The sequence below is a fragment of the Cebus imitator genome, unplaced genomic scaffold, assembly GCF_001604975.1.
Source record: "Cebus imitator isolate Cc_AM_T3 unplaced genomic scaffold, Cebus_imitator-1.0 Scaffold118, whole genome shotgun sequence".
NCBI lineage: Eukaryota > Metazoa > Chordata > Mammalia > Primates > Cebidae > Cebus > Cebus imitator.
Window position 1 is genome coordinate 1,790,936 of NW_016107433.1, and position 24,442 is coordinate 1,815,377.

The 24,442-nt window shown below is 48.8% G+C and overlaps 2 protein-coding genes across 3 annotated transcripts in view; one reads left to right on the forward strand and one right to left on the reverse strand.

The window, feature by feature from the left end:
• The window catches only part of SMPD3 (sphingomyelin phosphodiesterase 3), a 92,650-nt gene that overhangs the window by 23,276 nt on the left and 44,932 nt on the right, over positions 1-24,442 (reverse strand). Inside the window, exon 2 of one of the 2 annotated variants that reach the window (XM_017539476.2) lies at positions 5,815-5,873. The exons of the other annotated variant lie outside the window; for it this stretch is intronic. The gene's annotated coding sequence lies outside the window, so the exon portion shown is untranslated. The remainder of the gene's footprint in view (positions 1-5,814; positions 5,874-24,442) is intronic. 2 annotated transcript variants of the gene reach the window in all.
• Positions 14,498-14,972, forward strand: LOC108311845 (40S ribosomal protein S24-like). Its single transcript, XM_037742331.1, has one exon. The coding sequence runs from the start codon at positions 14,515-14,517 to the stop codon at positions 14,905-14,907; it is 393 nt and encodes a 130-aa protein (XP_037598259.1). The 5' UTR covers positions 14,498-14,514; the 3' UTR covers positions 14,908-14,972.

A 24,442-nucleotide genomic window follows, 5' to 3' on the forward strand; every position in this document is an offset into this window, starting at 1 on the left:
GGCTGAGGCAGAAAAATCGCTTGAACCGGCCGGGTGCGGTGGCTCAAGCCTGTAATCCCAGCACTTTGGGAGGCCGAGGCGGGTGGATCACGAGGTCAAGAGATCGAGACCATCCTGGTCAACACGGTGAAACCCCGTCTCTACTAAAAATACAAAAAAATTAGCTGGGCATGGTGGCGCGTGCCTGTAATCCCAGCTACTCAGGAGGCTGAGGCAGGAGAATTGCCTGAACCCAGGAGGCGGAGGTTGCGGTGAGCCGAGATCGCGCCATTGCACTCCAGCCTGGGTAACAAGAGCGAAACTCCGTCCCAAAAAAAAAAAAAAAAATCGCTTGAACCTGGGAGGCGGAGGTTGCAGTGAGCCAAGATCAAGCCACCACTCTCCAGCCTGGGCGACAGAGCAAGACTCTTTCTCAAAAAAGAGGGTAAATTAGTCATTTGTCCACATGGAATATTGGGTGGGGAGGCATCCCTCTAGGTGCTGCCATCAAGCTGGCCTTCCTTAGCTCCAAGATAACTGGGCTCTGGGTTCCAACTTACCCCTACCCCTCTGCTAGTGGTAACCCTGTTTATACCTGCTCTTAGCTGTTAAATCCTGCACATCTGAAAGGGGAGACCAGAGCTGTTTTCCCTTTAGTTCACCCGGGCTTCCAAGCCCAGGACAGGAATCTTGCCTCACTTCCTCTGGCCCCTGGCGTGCCTGGAACCTGCTTTCCCACAAAGAGGTAGGACTGCACTTCCTGGTCCCTTGTGGTTGGGTGGGATCATGTGATGAGTGCTGACCATTGCACCTCCACCGCATAGAGTGAGTGAGTGAAAGTGGTGTTGGACATTGCTGCACTTAAGTACTTAAACAGTAGATGTGGGACCTTCTAGAGCACTCTCCCTCTGCCACATTGACCTGCAGTGTTGGAGATGGTGGCTGCTCCTTCAGCCTCGGTCCAGGGTGAAGAGACACAGTCCAGGGCACCAGCTAACCCACGTGTAGTGTGGCAAGAAGAAAACCTTTAATTATAACCAACACATGACCTATCCCATTCTGACCAACAGAGGACAGCTTCTGATTGGCTGTGTAATCAGTCCACTTACTTGATGCTACAAACAAGCCTCATTATGGACAGCCCAGTTTCCCAAGAATACAGTCAGATCTACCTTCTGATCCAATCCAACTCTTCCTGCTCTCAAGGATAATGAGGCAATAATGATGTTCCTTTGTCTTGAATCCAGGCCAGGTGGAAGGCTCACTCCTCACCCCCTCAATATGCCCTAGAAAAGTCCATTCCTACCTAAGTTCCTCTAGCAGCATGAAGCATCAGGGGAGCTGAGTCTTAATCTTTTAATTTGTAGTGGAAACTGTTTCTTCTCAGAGAAGCGGTTGCTTTGGTGACACAGGTAACACAGTAAATCCACCAGAAACCTCTGCCAGGGGTCAGTGTATGGGTTGGTCCCAGGGGCCAAGTGAGCCCTGCAGGGAAGGAGCAGGCAGCAGCACTGGGGGTGCTTTGAGGTGGGCGCAGATAAAGTCAGAGCCCAGAGGCCTGGCATGGCGAGACACTGCTAGGTCTGGCTGGTTAACAGGGCACCCAGGGCTGGCAGGGGTAGGGATGGGCAGCAGCTGTTAATCAGGGAGGCTGGGCCGCTGGATGAGTCAGATGCAGCACAGTGGCTGCTCAGGGTATTTCACAGCAAGGGCCTAGGGTTTCTGGCAGCAGAGACTTTGCCTCTTAGACGTGTATAGTTGAGGGTGGGGTGTCCCCTAGAGGGTGTAGAGATAGGAAGGTGGTGGGCATTGGGTGGAGCAAGCCATGAGCAAGGGAGAAGCAGGTGTGGTGGTGGGGCAAAAAGGGAACTGAGAGTGGCCACAGGGAGGTGGAGCCTTGGGGGGTCCTGCCTTGCCAGGGCCATGCCTTTGAGGACCGTAATGACTACTAGGTCACTGATTGCAGACAAGGAGGGGTCCTCTGGGTGGGGCAGCTAGGGAACATGGGCCTGAGGGGAGGATCCTCTGCATTCACTTAGTTTGCCCCAAGTTAGGTTTTTGTTTGTTTTTGTTTTGTTTTGTTTTTGAGATGGAGTCTCGCTCTGTCACCCAGGCTGGTGTGCAATGGTGCAATCTCTGCTCACTGCAACCTCCGCCTCCTGGGCTCAAGCGATTCTCCTGCCTCAGCCTCCCAAGTAACTGGGATTACAGGCACGCGTTGCCACGGCCAGCTAATTTTTTTGTATTTTTAGTAGAGATGGGGTTTCACCGTGTTGGCCAGGCTGGTCTCAAACTCCTGACCTCAGGTGATTCACCCACCTCGGCCTCCCAAACTGCTGGGATTGTAGGCTTGAGCCACCACGCCCGGCCAGGTTTGTTTAACTTAAATGCTTAGCCTGTCCAGAGAGCATTGCACCTCCACCGCATAGAGCAAGCTGGCTCACGTCATCCCTTCTGCTTAGAGCATGTGTGCTGCATCTGTGTCCTGCACTTCAGGAGGGATGAGTGGCCCTCTGGCTGGTTGGGGGTTCGGGCGGTGACCCACCTGAGGCTGCCTGCCCTCCCCTGGCGCACCACGAGAGAAAAGGAAGACAGGGTGTCTCATTGGACTTTCTTGCTAAAGTTTTGGAAAGAAAATGTCCAGAACAAAGGTCAGCACCTCTGAGAAAACAGTCCATGCAGTTTCAACCAGATTGGCCTTAGGAATTAGGCCCAATTGGAGGTGGAAGCAGCTCGTCCCTCATCTGTTCTCCACTTGCTGCCCCTTGGTCCTGACACTGTCCTCTTGCTCCCGGCTCCATGGGACTGCTCCTTCTCAGAGCCCTTGGAGGAGTCCTCGGAGGTCCTCCCCTGCCCACTCCTTAGGGGCTGGACTTTCCCTTGCCTCTTCCCTCCCTTCTTGGCTGATTCCTTGAGGGTCACCTGTTTCCAGAGCCCAGGTATCTCCTGATCTCTGACCACAGGTATTTGATTGACAACTCTACATCTTCCTCTAGAAGTTCATTACTCCTCTTCCTCCCCCTTCCCCATATACAGCTCTGTCTCCTGAGTGTTCTGGGCCTTGGAACTCCTCCATACCCTGTCTCTTCTTCCCAGCCCACAATTCTTCCCCCCTCCCCCCCAGCCTCCTGGATCCATTCCCACAGCCATATCCCAATTCAGGGCTTGCCCTCTCCAACCTAGACACTGCCACAGATTCCACCTGGTCTCTCTCCCCCGGCCCACCTGGCAACTGGTGGGATCTTCCTAAATTAAACATCAGACCACATTGCTTCCTGTGGCCCTTCGGTAGCGCCTGCTGACTCAAGAGGTTGCCCAGGCACCTGGGCAGGGAAAGGCAGGCTGTACCCAGTGTCCTGATTGCTCTGTCTCCTCTTGTTCCTGGAGCTCCAAGGGCCCTGACCCGAGCAGTCCCCCACTCTTCCCTTCCAGGCCTCCACACTTCTGTTTGGGCTATTCCCTGATGACCCTCATCTGTGTGAAGGAATGTGGCCTCAGCAGAGGAGCTCAGGGTTCAAGATTCACAGAGAAGATCCCTCCTTCAAAATTTAGCCAGCCCATCCATGGCTCCAGGGATAACTAGAGGACCTTAGGCTCAGGGCAAACAGGCCCTTTCTCTCTTGACAGCTGAGTGTTTCTGTGCATGTATTGCTCAAGCTTGCAGTCTGCATACTAGAAAGGTAGGTAACCAGCCCCTGATAGATCTGACACCTTCAGATCTATCAAGCTAGAAACAGAACTGAGAGACAGGAGGCTCAAGCTATGTCAGCAAATTCATCCTTCAAAGCAGGAGGGACAGCCTTGTGTGTGTGGATCTGTGGGTTGTCTCTGCAGGACCAGGGACCCTGCCCATGTGGAACCCTGGGGTTAGGGGGTAAGGTGCTCCCCCACCCACCCCAACTTCCAGTCCCAGGGAATGAGCATTCTATTTTCTAACTCTGAGGCCAGACTAGGAGACCAAAGCCTGTGCCCCCAACTCCCCGTGTAAGCACTCAGAATTTTATTCCATCACTTGACCCTAGCTGTGTATAGAGTAGGTAGATAATAGGAATCCCTGCCAACTGAGGACAAGTGGCAGCCCTGCCCCCTGCTGACCTGAAGCTGCAGCCAGAATGGGCTCATCTGAGGCCACCTGCTTGGGACCTCAAACTCATTCCCTCCCTCCCTTCCTTTCTCATTCCCTGCTGAAGCGGGACAAAGCTATGAGCCAGACCACGGCAAAGACAAGAGGGAGACTGGAAATGAGCATCAGAAAGGCAAGAGTATCGCTTTCGGCCTTTTGGCTAAGATCAAGTGTAGAAAGGCAGGAGTAACGGAGCTCCTCTTGGGGACATCAGAGAAGACATCGCCTAGCACATACCTCACAGAATGTGCTTTTCACACTGGGGGTGCATCTACACTGCACAACTACCCCAAATAGGTACAGCTGGTCCCACTTACAGATAAGGAAACAGAGACTCAGAGAGGTAAATGGCGGTCACTGAGAGGTGCAGCCAAGTCACCTGACTCCAATTTCCTTTTTCTCTCTACTTTTCTTGCCAAGGCTGAATATAAGTGATATGCAAACATATCCAGAAATACGTAAATGAACACCATCCAGAACCACCCTTACTTCCAGGACAAGTTCCTGGGGAAGAATAACATTCCTTACACTGTCCCTCTTGTCCTTCTCCCTCGATTCCCACAAAACAGGACTGTTGCCTCTTTTTTCAGTCCCCTGCAGGTAACATTTGTTACCCACCCCCCACTGAGCCCTTGGTGAAAACTCCAATGGTCTCCTTCTTCCCTCCCTGTGAGCTGCTGGTCTCATCTATTTCCCCTTTCGTTCTTCCATCCAGTAACCACAACCTTGGATTCCCAAATCTCCCTGCCCCCAGCCTGGTGACCACACTGACAACCCTGAAAACACTTACTTTGTCAATATTTGGGAAAGAGTGGGTTCTTACAATGGTCTTGTTCTGGCTCCTGGTCTGAGGTTTCTGACTGTCAGGAGTGACTAGCTTCCGCTTTTATTCCTGAGACTGGCCCAGTAGTCTGAATTACTTCTTTGGGATGGATTCAAGAGTAGAATTACTCAGTAAACTTTAAAACTTCTGATACATACTGCCAAACTACTTTCTACCAAAGTTCTGTCAATTTACTGATTGTTTGAGAATACGTGTTTCACAACATCCTTACCAACTCTGGGTTTTAACATTAAAAAATGTGTTTTTAGCACTTTCGGAGGTCAAGGCGGGCAAATCACTTGAACCCAGGAGTTGGAGACTAGCTAAGGCAACATGGCAAAACCCAGTCTCTGCAAAAAATACAAACATTAGCCAGGTGTGTTGGTGTGTACTTGTAGTCCCAGCTACTCAGGAGGTTGAGGTGAGAAGAACGCTTGAGCCCAGGAGGTAGAGGTTGCAGTGAGCTGAGATCGCACCACTGCACTCCAGTCCCAGAGACAGTAAGACCGGTCTCAAAAGAAAAAATGTTTTTGATAGTTTAGTGGAAGCGGTATCTGGTTACATTTTTCAGGGTGCTTAATTTGTGTTCCTTTACTTTTATGAAGTGCTGCTTCAAATATTTTTCCCATATATTGAAGGAGTTAGTATTTTCTCCATAGATTGGGTGTATTGTACTCCACTTGAGGTCAGGATGGGACCCAGATGGCCAGCTCCAGATTGCTCACCCAGAGCTGTGGTTTTCAAACATTTTAACAAGCAGGAGAGCCTTTTCTTAATCTCACAGAGTATCTCCATAAAAACACTAACAAGTAGCCCATGAGGAAAGGCTTGGAGCACCCCCTTACCCACTCCCACCCCACCCCTCTGGTTCCAGAAGCCTTGGTTTTACCTGAGAAGGAGCCACTGGGACTTTGCTGTCCTTGTCTCTGAAAAGCTGTCACCACAGACCTGAAAGGAGATGGGCAGTTCACAGAGGTGCCTGGAACAATCTCGGGAACTCGCCCAACAGCCACCAAGCAGCCCAGAACAGGTGAGCCAGGTACAAAGACCAAGGGGCCCCACCTTCGGCCAGAGGCACTGCCACACCCTCCACGTTGCCAGGGTGAGGGTGTGTGCCTGGCAGTTCCAGCGGACGAAGTGCAGCCGCAGTGGGCGGGGCCCGAGGTTTGTGTGAGGATTTTCAGGGAGGAGGGTTGCCAAGAGGGGAGGACTTCAAGGATGGGATGGATGATCTCTCCACGTGGACACTGGGACACAGGCCGGGCTCAGGGGGTGCGGGGTGAAGGTGGAGGGTGGGAAAAAGGTGAATTCAAAAACTCCAGCCGCAGGGCCCAGGTTTAATCTGATGGGAGAACCAGAATAATCAGAGCTTTAGGAGCTTTGTGCTATCTTGCTTCTCTAAGATACCTGAGGGTAGGAGAGAGCTGAACTCAGGCCAGGGAAGAGGGACAGTGGCCACTGGGATGGAGTGGATGAGGGGACGAAGAACAACACTGAGGAGAACCAGAGGGATCTGGTGGCAGATAAGGGGGAGGGCAGGCAGGCCAGTGGAAGGGAGGCTCAGCAGGACACCTTGTGAACCCAATGGGGTCTTCAGAGGGAACAGCTGGGAGGGAACTCATGTGACCCTAGGCCTTTGGACACAATGTCAGTGGCTCCCCGCACCCCTTGCTGACCGACGTGAGGGATCCTGGCACTATGCTCTGGGGACGCTACCCTCCACACTTGGGCCCCAGTCCCAGTTTGTAGTCCCCGCCCTTGCCCGCTAGTCCCGCCTCTGGCCTCAGCCCAGGCCTCCTCCTACCAACCTGCCAAATCCTTGGCTCCAGGGCCCGCCCCCCACCCCGTCTCAGGCCCAGTCTCTGCTTTCAAGTTCAGCATTCCCAGCCCAATGCCCAGCGCAGCCACAGCTGTCCTTGTTCGCTCCACCTTAAGCCAGTCCCATGGCCCAGCCCAAAACCCTCTTACCACCCCTTCATCCGGAGTAGGATGACCCATCACTCTTCATAGCTCATCCCTTATGTACGCTTACTATGCAAATCACCCAAACTAAGTGTTTCAGAAGAATATGAAAGCTGAGGCCCAGTCCATTCTCTGTCCCCTAGCTGAAGATGTTGCAGCCGTGCTGGCAGGAGTGTCTCCTCCATGGCAAATAATTGGCTCCCTTCTGACTATGAATTTGCACAGAAAAGGTTTGGGCTCCAGTGAGACCCCATTCTGGTCTAGGCCATTGATCTTGGGCAAGTCATTTAGCCTCTGAGCCTCAGAGGCTCCCTCTTCTGTAACACTAGGGGCCACTACAAGATCTTGGATGGCCATGGCCAGTACCAAATGAGCACCGGCACTGGAGGTTGCCAGATCAGAGTGGGAAGAAGGAAGCCAGAGCCCCGCAGATCCACGCTCTGCACATGGTCACCTGGGTTCCCTAGGAACCCTTATGTCCACATGGATACCCTGGCTTTTGCCCTCTGAGCTAAGTACCTGGCAAGCACCCCTCCCCAGCCTGGGGAGTCCAGCCTGCCGGGAAGCAGAGGGTGACCTGCTGTCCTGGCCTGTCCTCTGTCCTTGGGACTCCTGCCACTTCACCCACAGTTGGCTGACAACCTGCATGCACCTCTGTCCTTCACCCTCTTGCTGGGCTGACCTGACCCAGACCACAGGCTCTCAAGCATCTGGCATTGGACATAAAGGAGGCAGGGCACTCCTGAGCCATTTGGGCCTGTGTGACTCCCAGCCCTTACTGCCCTCTCTGTCAGTGGGGAGGAGCTCACCTCTCATCCCTCAGTGAGAAGTTTGTCAAGAAGGATCTTTGGTCTCCAACATTTCCCAAACTGTCCCCCACCAGCTGCACAGCTGCACGCCCCCCTCCCTACCCTCCACCCCCACTCCCATGCCCCACCGACTCTTCTGAAAAATCTCTGCATGGTTTTTTTTTTTTTTTTTTCCGCAATAGAATTAAATGACAAGAACTGGCTATTTAGGGAGGGGTTCCTGAAGGGAGATGGAATCTCGACAACCTTGAAATTATAGGCCCTTGTCTTTTCTCAAAAGAAAAGAGAAACATGTCATATCATTGATATTCTGAGCCAGGCCTTGTTTTGAAATATGGTCTTCCCCTATCCTTTCACAAACCACAGACTTTTTCCCTCTTTGAAAATAAGATCACATCAAGTCAGGGATTAGAAATGGGAAAAATTCAATCAGAGCCTCCCTCTGCCAGCTACCCATCTCAATATACTCCCAGGCGAGCGGAATCCGCTCCTGCTCCAACCCTGCTCAGCATCATTATTCAAAACGCACCGGTAGGAAAGGGTGAAACAGAAGAACCTTTCATCCCCGGCTGAGCGGGGCCTGCAGTGCTTCTCTCCTGGCTCCGGCAGCTGGCTTGTGCCTGGGCCGAGTCAGGCCTCTGGCTTAAATAGGCAGTGGTAGCAGAGCAGGGAGGGCCCGGGGGGCGGGTGTGGAAAGTGGGCCATTTACCCAGCACAGCAAGGCAGTGTCTTCGGAGCCAACAGTGGTCCCAAGTACGTACCCGCCTGCCTGCCTGCCTGTCTACCAGGAGGCCTCAAGCCCACAGGCCTCAAGACCGCAGACCGGCACCTGGGGTGACCCCTGATGGATGTGCAGCTCCAAGGGAGACTACGTCCCTGGATGCACTGAGCTTGGTCAGGTTCTTGGATACCTCCACCTCTCCTGTGTAGCAGAACCAGCTGTGATGGATGGACCTGTTCCCCAGGGCCTCTCTCTAAGCCTTGGTTTCTGCCTTCTTAAAATGAGGATAACACTGACTTCACAGGTCCAGAAATAATGTTTGTAAAGGGCTTGGCACCTAGGAGGTTGATTTATTTACCCACATGGTGATACTGGGGCCAGGTACCTTCGATGAGACTTGAGCCTACAGGTTTAGTAATGTACCCAAAGCGGCACAGCCTTCCATCTGTCAGTGTCAGACTACATGCAGACCTGGAACCTTGCAGCCTCATTCTACAGTTGAAGTTTAGGGTGAGTGAAGGTGAAGAGCAGCTGCTCACCTTGGGGAAAATCTTGACTGAAACCTAGTGAAAGTTACCTTTAAGCCCCCAGTGTTACGGGAAAGGGGTCCTGATCCAGAAAAGGAAAGAATTCAGGGTGAATCCACAGAGTAAAATGAAAGCAAGTTCATTATAGAAGAAACAAAAGAATGGCTACTTCATAAACAGAGCAGCCCTGAGGGTGCTGGTTGGCTAGTTTTATGGTTATTTCTTGATCATGTCCTAAATGAGGGGTGGATTATTTATGAGTTTTACAGGAAAGGGGTGGGCAATCCCTGAAATTGAGGGTTCCTCTCCTTTTTAGACCATATAAAACCAAGAATGACTTCTGGAACATTGCCCTGGCATTTGTAAAACTTCATGGCGCTGGTGGGAGTATCTTTGGCATGCTAATACATTATAATTAGCATATAATGAACAGTGAGGACAACCAGAGGTCGTTTTGGTCACCATCTTGCTTTTGGCAGGTTTTAACTAGCTTCTTTACTGCATCCTGTTTTATCGGCGGAGTCTTTGTGACCTGTATCTTGTGCTGACCTCCTATCTCATCCTATGACTAAGAATGTCTAACCTAGGCTGGATGTGATGGCCACCACTTGTAATTCCAGCACTTTGGGAGGCTGAGGCGGGCAGATCTCTTGAGCTCAGGAGTTTGAGACCAGCCTGGGCAACATGGTGAAACCCTGTCTCTAAAAACTATACACACACTAGCTGAGTGTGGGCATGCTTGTAGTCCCAGCTGCTTGGGAGGCTGAAGTGGAAGATCGCTTGAGCCCAGGAGGTTGAGGCTACAGTGAGCTGTGATGGCACCACTGCATTCCAGCCTGGGTGACAACGTGAGACCCTATGTCAAAATAAACAAAGATTCAGAATGCCTAACCCTCTGGGAATGCAGCCCAGCACATCTCAGCCTCATTTTAACCAGCATCTTTTCAAGATGGAGTTGTTCTTGTTCAAACACCTCTGACACCAATACCAAGGCAAGGGAGGGTGGCATGGTTAGACAGGTATGGTCAGGCAGCCTGTCTGCATTTGGGTGAGACTCTGGGGGAGAGGTGCAGAAGTATCTCAGAGTAGCTGCTAGGGATGGCTGGTGAGAGGAGCTGCCCCTCAAACCTGCTAGGTCTCCGAGTAACACTACAGGGAGGTGAATGTCTCACCTGGTTGGTTCAAATTGATCTTCCAGTGAGTGGGACAGTGCCCCCACCTCAGTGAACAAAGATTAGGACATCAGCTAATGGAGAATTAAGACAAAGAGTAGTTCCTTTGTCATTTTATGCTTGAAAAAGTTCTGCCTTTTAAAGTGCAAATAAATCTGCTAGTAAATAATTGAAGTCAAATGATCGAATTGTCTTAAACAGGAAAAGTACACATTTTTGTTTTGATGAATAAAATGTTAACTCCTCATTTCTCCCAAAGCAGCAGCAAAACAGAGGGCCTGGATCTCTGTTAGTTGGACTCAGAAGGGAAATCAACTTGACTATAAATACCGATGAAGTTATGATTACATGTGAAGCCCATTCATATGCCAGTCATTAATTGTTGTGTATATTGTGGACCTGACACCCTTTCGGAAGTTTGGATTACAAAGGTGGGAGACGCACTTAGAAAGATTGTGCACTTCAGGGTCCAATCTAAGTTCAAATCTGGCCCTGGGCAACACTGGGCCTTCATTTAGCCTCTCTGAGCCTTGGGTTTCTACTACTTTGCAAGGTTGTTGGCAGAATTAGATGAGATGATATTGGTGAAAACTCTCTGTAGGCATTCAGTGATCAGTTATCCATTTGGAAAGATAATTCCACAGGAAGCATGGGATGGGCAGGAGGGGAGACAAGCAGGAAGGCCAGGGCAGTAGCCAAAGCAGGGAGGTGGCAGAACCAAGGAAAAGAGAGGGGTCACGTATCTGGGGGACATCTGAGAGGGTAGAATGGTGTTATGGACGAATGTCTGTATCCCCAACAAATTTATATGTTGAAGCCCTAAACCCACTGTGTGCCTGCATTTGTAGATGGAGGCTCTAAGGAAGTATAGATGGTCTCTGACTTATGATGGTGGAACTTAAGAATTTTCAACTTTTCTTTTTCTTTTTTTTTTTTGCCTCACTCTGTTACCCAGGCTAGAGTGCAGTGGCACCATGTCGGCTCACAGCAACCTCCATCTCCTGGGTTCAAGCGATTCTCTTGCCTCAGTCTCACATGTAGCTGGGATTACAGGCACCCACCACTACACCCAGCTAATTTTTTTTTTTTTTTTTTTAAGTAGAGATGGGGTTTCACCATGTGGGCCAGGCTGGTCTCAAAATTCTGACCTCAGGTGATCTGCTCGCCTTGGCCTCCCAAAGTGCTGGGATTACATGCATAAGCCACTGTGCCTGGCCAAGATTTTTTTAGCTTTTCAATGATGCAAAAGTAATAGACATTCCATAGAAACCATACTTTGAATTTTGACCTTTTCATTATTTTAGTTTATTATAAATGTTAGTTATTATTATAAAATAGGCTTTGTTAGATGATTTTGCCCAACTGTAGGCTAATTTGAGTGTTCTGACCATGTTTAATGTAGGCTAGGCTACAATGCTCGCTAGTTTAGGTATATTAAATACATTTTCAAGGAACTGTATTTTCAACATACAATTGCTGTATAGGGATGTAAGCCTGTGATAAGTTGAGGAACATTTGTATTTAAGTTTAAAGGTGGACATTAATAAGGGTGGGTCCTGATCTGATAAGATTAGTGTTCTTATAAGAAGAGATGCTGGGCCAGGCTTGGTGGCTCATGCTTGTAATCCTAGCACTTTGGGAGGCCAAGGCAGGGGGATCACTTGAGGCCAAGAGTTAGAGACCAGCCTGGCCAACATGGTGAAACCCCGACTTTCTTCTTAAAAGACAAAAATTAGCCAGGTATGGTGGCATGCACCTGTGGTCCCAGTTACCTGGGAGGCAGAGGTTGCAGTGAGCTGAGATTGTGAGACAGAATGAGATGCTGTCTCAAAAGAGATGCCAAAGTGCTCACAGGAACCAAGGAAAAGCCATATGTGGACTTAGTGAGAAGGCAGCTGTCTACAAGCCAGGAAGAGAGCTCTTACCAGAAACTGAATCAGCCAGAACCTTGATCTCAGACTTCTAGCCTCTAACCTGTGAGAAGCTCAATTTTGGTTGTTTAAGCCATCTAGTCTGTGGTATTTTGTTATGGCATCCCGAGCAGACTTTTACCAATGGATGGGGACCAAGTGGGATATTCAGACCCAGAACTAGAGTTGAGGTCTGGATTGGAGCTGGTTTGAGAATTATTAGAGTGTAGGTAGACTCTTGAGAGTGACTACATTTTGTCAGATCACTTATTCTTTCTTGCTTCAATTGGTCCATTCTAATTCTAATTTCTTGTTACGTAAGATAGCTTTTAAATTTTATATTTTTGTAAAAGTCAGATATTCTCCTTTGCTTTAAAAAAGTATAATTGTGCACAACTTTCCCCTAATTTTTACCTGACTTTGTTTTCCCCTACTTGTAAGGAACAAGTCTTGTTTAGGAGCATAAGTGATGTGATTAAAATCCACTTGTGCACTTAGAATTGCACATTTTTTTTAAGGCTCATTTTGTCTTCAATGTTTGTGATGTCAGTTCTCTTGTCATTCTTACCCAATTTCAGAAGAATATATCTCCCTTCATTTCAGCTTGTTGGATAATTTATATTTCAAAATTTAAACTAGCAAATGGTTTTTTCTTTTTCTCAGAGTTGTACTTGAAAGGCACAGTGTGTTTTCTTTAGTTCTAGGCAGAGCTGTTTTTTCATTTCTGGAAGCTTTTCTTATATTGTTTCTTTTCTGATGCCTCCTTTATGTGTTCCTCCATTCATCTCCCTCTTCCAGGCCTACTTTCCGGCTGTCATACCATTTTCTGTTTTCCAAATCATTTATTTGCTCCTCTGTTTTCTTTGTCTACATTTTTGGTTTCATGTCTTACCTTATCTTCAACATCACTAATTTCTTTGTTCTATTTGTTTCTGTTATGCCAATTACTACTTCCGGTTGTTTTCCAATTGTTTTATAATTTTCACTATGGAATTATGGCTATTTTTTTTCTGATCTGTTTCTGTTAGCATTTTATTGTTGTCATTTATTACTTTCAGAGTAGTTATTATCCAGTTCATCTTATTTGTTCCTTCAGATTCCATCATTTAAAAAACAAATTAATTGATATTTATTGGGTGCCTACTGCATGCAGACACTGCTGCTCATCATTTAGCACTTGTAGCCGTCTGTTTTCCTTCTAACTTTAGTACTGCAGGACTCAGAATTCTTTAGTCATAGCTGCTTTAGGCAGGTTCTGATTAACTAATTCATTTATTTGTCTTGTTCCCCAAAAGACTTATGATAACTTAAACTGTATCCTATGGACAATATGAGACTTTTTTGTTTGTTTAAATAGGGAATTAGAGCTATGAGAAAACAGAAAAAACAAGAGGCAACCAGGCAGAGCTAGAGACAGAGAGTGAGTGAGATGAAGTCTCATTCCAATGGTAGCCTCAGGTGGGCACACAGATGTGTTTTATGACTGAGGCTTGTCCTATTGATTTTTTTGGTGGTGTTGAATGACTCTTTGTTTTAAATTCTTATTTGAATAGCTGTAGTGTAAAAGAGGTCCTGTGGCATCAATCCCTTGGCTACCCCCCTTCCCCCCCATGGGAAATGCTTACATATATCTTTCCCAAGGGGGCTGGAGTTGGAAAAAAAAAAAAAAAGAGCCAGAATTATAGGTGATAGTGTGGGCTGGGAGCACGTAAAACAGTGTAACAGTGACCCCTAGCCTCATGGTTCACCTTCCGAAAGTCTGTATTGATTGAACAATTCATTAGCTATGTATTTCCTGTGCTCAGAATCAGAGATTTTCCCTGTGTTGGGTGGCAACTGTAATCTGGTTGAGAGGAAGGCTTCTCAGGGGCTCTCTGTTCCCACAGAACTCCAGAGTGGCCTCATTTCACACTTCTCGGGAACCAGCTTTTTGAGTGACAGATTGATTGGTGTATGGGTGGTTACCAAAAAAGATTCTATTTTATTAGCTGTTTGTCTTGCAAAGTGAAGTAGTTTTTTTTTTTTTTTTTTTTTTTTTTTAAACTTTATCAAAATGTCATCATCTCCAGGGTTTAGAATGTACCCTCTGGCTTTAAGGGAAGATCTCAGTCCCACAGTGAGTCCCATAGCTGTCATGTCCCAGTTTACCTCAAGCCCTTGAGTGACAAGAAGCCTGAGTCAGGGCTGGTGAGCTCAGGCCTACAGCTGCCCTAGTCTGCACCCACTTAGGGGCTGACCCTGAGGGGCAGCTAGCTGAGCACCAAGGGGACAACTCTAAATTTCATCGCGGTGCCTAAACTGCCTTAAAAAAATACATCAAGGGAAAAGTAACATCTAGACATTCTTATACATGAGAGACCATGTATATATAGGTAATGTTGCTTTTCTGTTTGAGAAGGATATAGAAAACATTCCACTTACTCTTTTTTTAATTAAAAATGAGGAAATATATTAAACAATGAAAAAGACCTGAGGATAGGCCGCCATCATGAACGACACAGTAACTATCCGCACTAGAAAGTTCATGACCAACCGACTGCTTCAGAGGAAACAAGTGGTCATTGATGTCCTTCACCCCGGGAAGGCAACAGTGCCTAAGACAGAAATTCGGGAAAAACTAGCCAAAATGTACAAGACCACACCGGATGTCATCTTTGTATTTGGATTCAGAACTCATTTTGGTGGTGGCAAGACAACTGGCTTTGGCATGATTTATGATTCCCTGGATTATGCAAAGAAAAATGAACCCAAACATAGACTTGCAAGACATGGCCTGTATGAGAAGAAAAAGACCTCAAGAAAGCAACGAAAGGAACGCAAGAACAGAATGAAGAAAGTCAGGGGGACTGCAAAGGCCAATGTTGGCGCTGGCAAAAAGTGAGCTGGAGATTGGATCACAGCCGAAGAAGTAAAGGTGCTGCAATGTTATCTATGGCCGTTGTGGATTTTTCACGAGAAGCATTAAACTAAAAACTTTCATGTGAAAAAAAAAAAAGAAAAAGACCTTGGTTTCCTATTATGGCAGTTAAAGAGACAAAAACAGACTGAAAGTGGTTGCGTGAAGGCAGGGAGCAGAGTCCTGTCTCATGGGTGCCTCAGCTCAGTGTGCCTGGCCTGGGCAGTCCAGCTCTGCCCTTCCAGCCTCAGCGGGCACAGCCCCTCGTTGTCCACTCTGTCCTTGGCCCCTCCGTCAACTGCAAGTGTCCCGTCCAGAGTCAAGGCCAAATACTCCCAGTTCCTGAGTCTGTTTCTAGTCCCTGTTCCCCCTCTTTCCCTGGCTGTCACCTCCACCAGGGCCTCCTCCTGTCTTGACTGCATTGAGCTCCTTCCCTCCTAATTGGGCTGAAGCCTGTGATCCTCCCACCAGCAGCTCTGAGCTCACTCCGCCCTTGTCCAGCATCTCCAGATTTCCCTCTACCCCTAGGATCGATCTTTCTACCTGGCCTGGCTTGAGGACCCCTAGTGACCAGGCCCTGCCATCCCTGGCCTCATTTCTGCCCCTCCCCTCTCTCCCATTGATTTGATCTGATGGCCCTGACCTCTAGCTTTCATTGTTCCTAGAACATACCATGCTCTTTCATCCCTCCATGCCTTTGCACATGGTGTCCCTGGTGTCTGAAACACCCCTGGTGGTCCAACTGACACCCGTCCTCTAAGGCTCAGCTCTAAAGCTTTGAACCCCCTCCCCTCAGTCGCCCACCCCCGGGCTTTGTACTGGCAGCCTAGAGCCCCCTGAGCTCCAAGCACAGGGCCCAGTCCCTGATAGAGGCATTCCCGGAACCTCGGTCTAATCAATAAAGTGATTTCTAGCCAGGCAGGCACGTCCATCACCAGAAGCTTCAATTCCCTTTGTACACACCAGGGGGCACAGCAGGAGCTGTGAGAAACTGCTCCCCATGGTTTGAATTAGTGCTTCAATCTCAGTGAGGCTACTTTGTCATAAAACAAAACAAACAAAACAAAACAAAATGAAAACACAACATGGAGACTTCACATTGAAAAGTGTGTGGCCGGGCGCGGTGGCTCAAGCCTGTAATCCCAGCACTTTGGGAGGCCGAGGCGGGTGGATCACGAGGTCAAGAGATCGAGACCATCCTGGTCAACATGGTGAAACCCCGTCTCTACTAAAAATACAAAAAATTAGCTGGGCATGGTGGCGCGTGCCTGTAGTCCCAGCTACTCAGGAGGCTGAGGCAGGAGAATTGCCTGAACCCAGGAGGCGGAGGTTGCGGTGAGCCGAGATTGCGCCATTGCACTCCAGCCTGGGTCACAAGAGCGAAACTCCAACTCAAAAAAAAAAAAAAAAAAAAGGAAAAGTGTGTGAACTCACATGTGTGTGTTGTGCCTATAGCTTACTGGAATCATCATCCTCATCAACATGATTATATCAAAAATGTTTTGGGGCACCCACTGTGTGCCAGGCACTGTGTTCAGAGCACTCAGTGCACAACGTCTTGTTTCATCCCCTAAGCAGCCTGGGGAGGGTAGGTTTTATTGATCCCACACTCAGAGATGAGAACTGAGGCTTGGAGGGGCATAAGTGACTTGCTCAGTCACACAGCTAGAGGGTGGCACAGATTCTGTGAGCAAGTCTTATCTACGGCCCCATCCTAGTTAGCATTTTGACTGGTAGGGCTACCTAATACACAGGAGGCACTCATAGGTAAGGGAGGAAACTCCCAGGGGTTGGGAAGTCTTGCTAGCCACCACCCTCCCCTCTTACCTGCACCCCTGCTCTATCCCAGAGGGATTCAAGGTGGATGCTGCCATGATTTGTTCTTAACACTTGAGTACGAATTCATCCATCAACTGTTGTCCTGGATGTCTGAATGGTCAGAGAGCCAGTGGGGATTGGGAGGTATAAACCCAGCAGGAACCAGGTAGAGTTGTGCTATGGGGCCGAGGGGCAATGGGGTACACCCTAGTCAAGCCCATTGTCTCTCCCTGGTGTCCTTCGGCCTTGTGCCATCTCCATTTGTTCTCCAGACAGAAGCCAGAATGATCTTTCTAGATACATACTTGGGCACCCTCCCAGCTAACTCTTTCATGGTCCCCAGGATAAAATCCATGCCTCACGCATGTCTGCCTCCTCTCCTGTTGCACTTCTTGCCAAGCTTGTCCTCTGAGCTCTCCTCTTTCCTCCTTGGTCCCATTCTTTCTCCAGGAGAGACTTTCCCAGCCTGGAATTCCATGCCTCACCTAGTTAGCTCCTCATCTTCTTGCCTTTTGGGGGGTCTCTTTCTCCAGGAAGCCTTCCCCCCTACCCTGGTGGCAGTGCTTCATCTTAGGGCCTCCTATAGGGAGCCCCCATTGCTCCTGGCACCACCCCAGAGGTGGCCTCTAGAGGTCTGGGACCTGGGTCACATGTCAAACAGGCAGGCAAGGCCAGGGGATGACAACCACAGGGAGGAATATCCCCCAAAGGCAGCCTTCCAGAGGGAGATGCAGAATCTTGTCAGGGAGGGAGGGAGTCTAAGAGGTGGGTGGGCCTCTGGAATGTGCTGGGGCTGTGGCCACCTGGACCCCTGCTGGAGCTGCAGCTGTGGATGTTGCTCTCAGGGAGAACAGGCGGAGAAAAAAAGGGGGTCAAGGACAGAAGCTTGGGGCTCATCCCATTTTTGGCTTGGTGAGGATAGAAGAGCCAAAAAGAGCACTTGGGAAAAGGAAGAAGATCACAGAAAAGGTGGTTAAAATATAGCACTGTTTTTATTTAGTTCTCAAATAATCTTACTTTTTTCTTTTTCACTTAGAATAGCTGGAAAAGAAGGGCCCTACGTGGCAGTCCCTGGGATGAGAAAACCATGTGTCAGAAAGCTGGTGCCCAATCCCTCATGCTATTTTTATCTTCCTGACACTACCTCTTTGGGCCCCGAGGAGGATCCTGGCCTGAGATGGCCGAGCCGGAGTCTTCCAGGCTGATGTGGCCAACCTTTACCTTGTTCTCCAGAAACCACCAAAAAGCTGGCTATTCATTTCTCTTGACCAGAAATAAATGCATCAGACAAGTGTTCTCAAGTAATCTTGAGGGTTGTAAACGCAAAATTATCCCATAAATCGCTTTTGTTTCCTTTCTTCTGTTCAAAGTTGGTTTTTGGTTTGCATTAGTTACATTAAAATTGGACAGTAATTCATGTTCTTAAAATAAAATCTTCATGTTCCCAAGTTTAGAAAGAAAAGCCATCTAGGAATGAGAAAAATGTGGACCTATGTGAAATGCCATTCCATTAGCCACAGAAGCTTTTATGGGCTGTGGTGGGAGCACCCATCAGGCGGGATTTGTGGCGGAGCACACCGAAGTGGAGTGTGTCTGTGGTTGCTTTTCATTCTGTTCCCTGCTCCAGGTCAAGGAAGCCTTTGACATCATAGCCAGGAGCTCTGGGGGTTCGCTAACCTCTAATTACATTTCTTTTTTTAAATAGTGATAAACAGTCCCTCTGTTGATTCAAACATTTTAAAACACTAAGCCTGTAGTTGTTGGCTCTGAACAAAGAGAGCAAATCTTCCCGTCCTCCTCAGGCCCGCCCAGTCTCTGCCTACACCTCTGGGTTTTCAGACGCTCATTCAAATGCTGAAGCCAGAAAATGTCCCTCTGGGTGGGGTTGGGGGAGGTTACTTCAGGATTCAAAATCAGGACTAGCTAGGCTGTGCAGTGAGGCCCCATTTTCCCCACTTGGGGACTTCTGGCTTTTCCTATTACCTGGCTCCTACTCTAGGTTCAAGGTGAAGGAGAAGCCACCATCCTACCCCTACTGCCCATGGTCTAGTGCCCCATAGCATGTCCACTCACCACTGTGCTTCATTTATAAATGTCAGCCCCTGGTCCCACAGGCCTTGGATGTAAAAAGAACAACTCTGCTGTCCCCATGCCCCCCAGTACATCTGCTGCCTGGAATGCAGGGAAGTAGGGACCCCTTCTAGGCCTGTAGGGTCCCCTTCAAGAGCCAAGTGCCATCCATCTCATCTTGTGGACGCCCACAAAGAAGAAGCCTTGAGGCCTAGGCTCCCTAGAGGCAGCTGATACAATGTAGGGGCGGTGGGTGGGGAGGAAAAAAGAACAGTGGTCAGACAACCCACTGGCCGTTCTTCCTGGATTACTTGGAACCCAATCAGATGCTGCTTGCCTGGACTGCCATGTTGTCCTCATCATTTGGAAGACTGCACCAGGGGCCAGGTAAGGACATTGCTTCCATAGTGACCATGTCCAGAGAGGAGCCCCTTGTTATAAACACAGTACATCAGTGACATCCACAATAAACCCAAAGCCCTGCCTTGTCTCAGGGCTAAGGCCAAGTTGGCCTGGGCCCAGCTTGTCTTTATAGCTTCACACCTCCCCACTCTACTCCATAGCAGGGCGGCTACTATTGTAGTCACTGTTTTACAGATAAGGAAATTGAGGCCGAGAGGGGTAAAGCATGCTACCAAGATCACGGTGGAGGAGCTGTGATTTGAACCTAGGTCTGTCCGACTCTAAAACCAGCATTCTTCTCAATCCACCCTGCCACAGAGCCTCCTGTTCCCACTTCCTGCCTCTGGCAAGTGGCCTCTAGAAGGTACCACCCTCAAATATGTGTTGGGGGTGATATGGTCCTAGGTAAGGCTCAGAGGCTTTGTCGAAGTGCTGGAAGCTGTGATGCTTCTTAAGTCTAGCCCAGCTCTGCTAGGGTGTCCCCCTGACCTTGCCAGCATGACCCATTTGGGCTGTAATTTTAAACGATAATTATGGATTAGCTTGGTGACCATCAGGCCCTTCTGCTACATCCCAGGAAATGGACCTAACCCTGTTACAGGGCAAATCAGATATAATCAGCTCCTAATTCAATATGGTGGTTCTAAGTCACATTTATCAAGGGACAGAAGCTGGCCCATGGGTTAGACTACAGTAGTGGTTGTTAGATTAGCCTCAGACAAGAATCCTCAACTTGTACTTTCTGAGTTTTCTAAAAATTAAGTGGAAGAGATGAACTTTTTTAGTACCATACGCTACAGCTACACAGACTCATATGTTCCACACACAGATGGGGGCATGTTTGAGACTGGCCATGTGTTCCTGCAGCCTTGATCTGCCCTGGTTGTGCCTCTCAAGCCCCGACAAAGGTGCCTAACACCTGGAACACTGCTCTGTTCAAAACCAAACCTGGACAATCAGCCAGTGTGCAGGGCTACCCATACCAGCCCCTGCTGTGTCTGAGGAGTGTAACTGAGTTCAGACACATGGCAACTTCTGGCCAGCTCTGAGTGAGTGAGGATTTCTCTTCTAAATGGTGGTTTGCAGGATCACAAAGACCAAATAATAATCAGATTATTGGATGCTTGTGATTGGATCTGTTACTTTTGTACTGGATTGAACTTTTTTCTCCTGGCCGCCACCCCTAGCCTTCAGAGCACTGCCAGTGCTACTCACAGTGCCACCAGTGAGGTGCTGGACCTCAGAGCTCAGACAGTGAAACAGAAGTACAGAGTCTTGAATGAACCACCCAGGCTAGCATCAGTGAGTGGCAGAACTGGGACTTTAGCTCCGTTTTGTGATGCTCCAAAGCCTGGACACTTTCTACAGCATCCCCGGGTCTCACCTTTTTTCTGCCTTAGTCCACCTGAGGGAAACACAGTGGCTAAGGGGAGGAGCATGCCATATCCTGTTGCAGGGAGCACTTCAACATGTAGCTGACACATTTAGACCTGACGTTGCTGGCCGTGGGGGCTTTCTGAGCCAATTCCTTAGGTTTTTGTTGCCCAGCTCAGTGGTGATGCCCAGTAGGGAGTAGAAAATGCAAAACTTGAGTTTGGGCAGCTGGGGCTGGAAGTGGAATTGGGGGTGATAGGGGTATAAGAGGGAGCAGGGGCTGTGGGGTAAGTGGGATGTTACAGGGAGTAAATTTGAAGACAGGGCCTTGTCTTTGGAACATGCTTTAGAGTCAGGGTGGAGGTGGGAAAGGACATGTGTCCCAGAATCTCCCTGAATCCTGACCTCACCTAAAAGGTAATTGTCTGAGATCCCCACACTAGTAGCTGGGTGCCAGAAACTTCAGCTTCTTTGCAAGGGGAAGTTTCAGGGCAGTGTGCTGGCCAGGACAGGAGAATTTCATAGGTACAGGGCAGGCTGCCATACCAGGTTTTCTGGAAGCCTTCTTAAAGCACCCGGGACCATATAAATGCCTTCCTCTCAGATCTTTAGAAACCCGGCAAGGCAAACATGCTAAATGGCTAAGAGGATGGCAGCTTCCAGTTTATCCTCATTTGTCATGGTTTTATGTTCAGTTCTCCTTCCCAACTGCCAGCCCAGATGACCAACAGCTACCCCAGGCCCACACCAGACAATTCTCTGCAAATTCCCAGATGCGGTAGCCACAAAAAGGCAACAAGTTTCTACAGAATCCTACCCAGGCTTCCTTAGCAGGACCTCCCTGCAAGCTCTGACTCTCCTTCACCTACGCAATGGCTGGCTAGTGACCTTCCTCTGAGTCACGTCTCTCTCCCTTTTAGACCGTCATTTCCCTGGCTCTTCCTACAATTAATAAGTTCTAATTCTTAGAATACATTTCTGATTCCATTACACTTGTAGTGATTCTGCCTCCCTGATTAAACCCTGAGTGATACAGCACCCCACCTCTGCAGGCCTCCATTTCTCTCCTCTATAAAATGGACATGATATGTGACACACAGCCCCAGGAAGGGGGCTGTATCTGGGTGCTGAGGGCCAGGAGGCAGGGATTGATTCTGTGTGCACATTTGTCATAATCTGAGGATAAGCAATAGGCCAGAGTCATGACTCAGTGTGGCTCTTCATCTTGCACAAGCTGTAGGAGTCCCACAGAGCAGGGCCCACATGAGGTCAGTGGGCACGTTTATGCTGGTGGTGGAAGGCATGGCGACTCCTTCCAATGGTTTGTTTGGTAGTGGTTATATAGCATGGTGGGTGCTGTGCCTGAGTGTTCAAGGTAACAGCAGGTCAGTGCCTTTCCTGATCGGATGCTGGAATGCATTCAATAGTTAGGAATTCTTAGGAATGCAACCTCCAACTGGAATGTCATTGCCCTGGAAGATCAGTGTATGCTGAGTTAAGAGACTTCTAGGAAGATGCTGAGAAGGGCTTGTTGGGCCTGAGATGTGCTCTGCTGACTTGCTGGAGGGGAGGCTTTGTTTCTGTAATGAGGATCCGCTAGTCTTGCCTCTGGAGTATGTAGAGTGGATTTGTAGACACTGGGCCAGGGTACAGCACAGAGCGTCATGCTCCCTCTGGCTCCAGGCCCTTTGTTTCTACAGTAACATTCTGCTTTTAAATGTCATGTGTCTCCCTCCTCCACTTTGTTCAGGTCCCTGTTTCAAACATCACCCACTTGGGATAACTTTCCCTGACCATCCTGTACAAATAATGCCTCCTGACACCCTCTATCCCCTTCCCTGCTTCTTGTTTCCAAAACATCACCACTTAACTCATTATACATTTCTGATTTTCTTTCTTCTTCCACTGAAACACAAGCTCCCTGAGGACAGTGTTTCTGTCTATTGTGTTCACTGTTGGATTTGTGACACCCAGAACAGTGCCAGGCTCAGAGCAGATGCCAATATAAATTTATTACAGATCGGAACTGACCTCTGCATAAAGAGAAGTGGCCTGGCCTCACCTCTATCTCTGCCTTTATTCACGCCTGAAAACAACAAAGACAGTTTTTCTAGTCCTGGAAAAGGCTACTGAGTTCTCAACATCCAGGGATTTTTATTCTTTCCTTCTAATCATTACTCTTGATCATGGGCTCTGTAACCATTTTAGAAATGGATTTGATGTGATTAAATTCTTTCCTAGCCTAATCCTTTATGGAAAACAAAAGTTTTAAATGAAGCGAATTGGAATGGATTTGCTGAAGTTTGATTGTTTGCACAATAATTTTATCCCAGCTCATTTCGAAACCAGGACTGGGCCTCATGCTTTGAAGATTACCCTGACAAATATTCCATAATGAAGGGGAGCAGCTCCCCACTCTTGTGTGACAGCATTTACTGAGTGCCTGTGACTAGCGGGGTGACCGAACACATATGAGTCAGAGGGACTAGCTGTCAGAAAGCCCATGCACTTTCTTTTGCAGGAACGCTGGGTCCCAAGGAGGCAGCAGTACAGCTGGGATGGTGGGCAGGATGATAACCCTGCCATTGTTTCTCTGTTTTCTTTTCTTTTCCCTCCCTCCCTTCCTCTTTCCTTTCTCTCTCTCTCTCTTTCTTTTTCAGGGTCTCATTCTGTGCAGTGGTGCCATCTTGGCTCACTGCAGCCTCTGCCTCTCAGGCTCAAGCGATCCTCCCACCTCAGCCTCCCGAGTAGCTGGGACTACTCAGTGTGCACCACCACGCCCAGCTAACTTTTGTATCTTTTGTAGGAACAGGGTTTCACATGTTGCCCAGGCTGGTCTTGAACTCCTGGGCTCAAGGGATTCACCTGCCTTGGCCTCCCAGGCATGAGTCACCACACCCAGCTGTTTTCTCCATTTTCTCCTGGAATCTCCATGGGCCTCAGCTTAACAATTGTGAGGGTGGGTGTGCAGGGGGTGGGACATGAGGACGGGCTGGCAAGCAACCTTTAGAAGCAGGTCTGGAGGGACTTGTCGGGAGTTTCCCAGGTAGGAGATGTGTGTCACCTATGCTCCTGACCCACCTGCCATTGAGGTGTTAGCCCCCAGAAGCTGTCATATTTGTATAGAAGCTGGGGACATCAGGACAGACTGAAACACTATTTCCAGGAGTACAGCAGAGAAAAGAAGGCTTTCCATCCAAGTTGGAAATGGAAACACCCTGGTACTTGACAGATCTACTCCAGTGACTTGGAACACTGTGTGGGAGACTTGTCCTTGGCAGCAACAGAAATGGGGCGGCTCTGAGCTTCATCTCTGTAACCCCAGGCACATGTGTGCAGACTTGCCAGGCCCTGTGGGCCAAGCAGAGGTAAGACCTGGCTCTTATCTGAGCATTTGGTAACTCTAGGAAAATGGACTTTTCCTCTTCTGCTGTTTCATTTTTAAGTCTGGGGCCTTATCATTTGTTGAATCTGCCCTCTAGGACCTTTAGCTTTTGGGACTGCTGGTAGACACCTATTCTACCAGTTTCTTCCCCCAAGGCAAGTGTTTTGATGAGGGCTTCGAATCACAGCCTTAGGACTCATGGCTGCCCTGTATCTTCATCCTGCTGGCCTGGACCACATGGTTCCTGTGACTTTGCCAGTTTCCTTGGCAGGTTTCATTAAGAGAGATGCACAGGCTGGGCATGGTGGCTTACGTCTGTAATCCCAGCACTTTGGGAGGCTGATGCAGTCAGATCTCTTGAGCTCAGGAGTTTGAGACCAGCCTGGGCAACATGGCAAAACCCCATTTCTACAAAAAATACAAAAATTAGCCCATGTGATGGCACACACCTGTGGTTCCAGCTACTTGGGA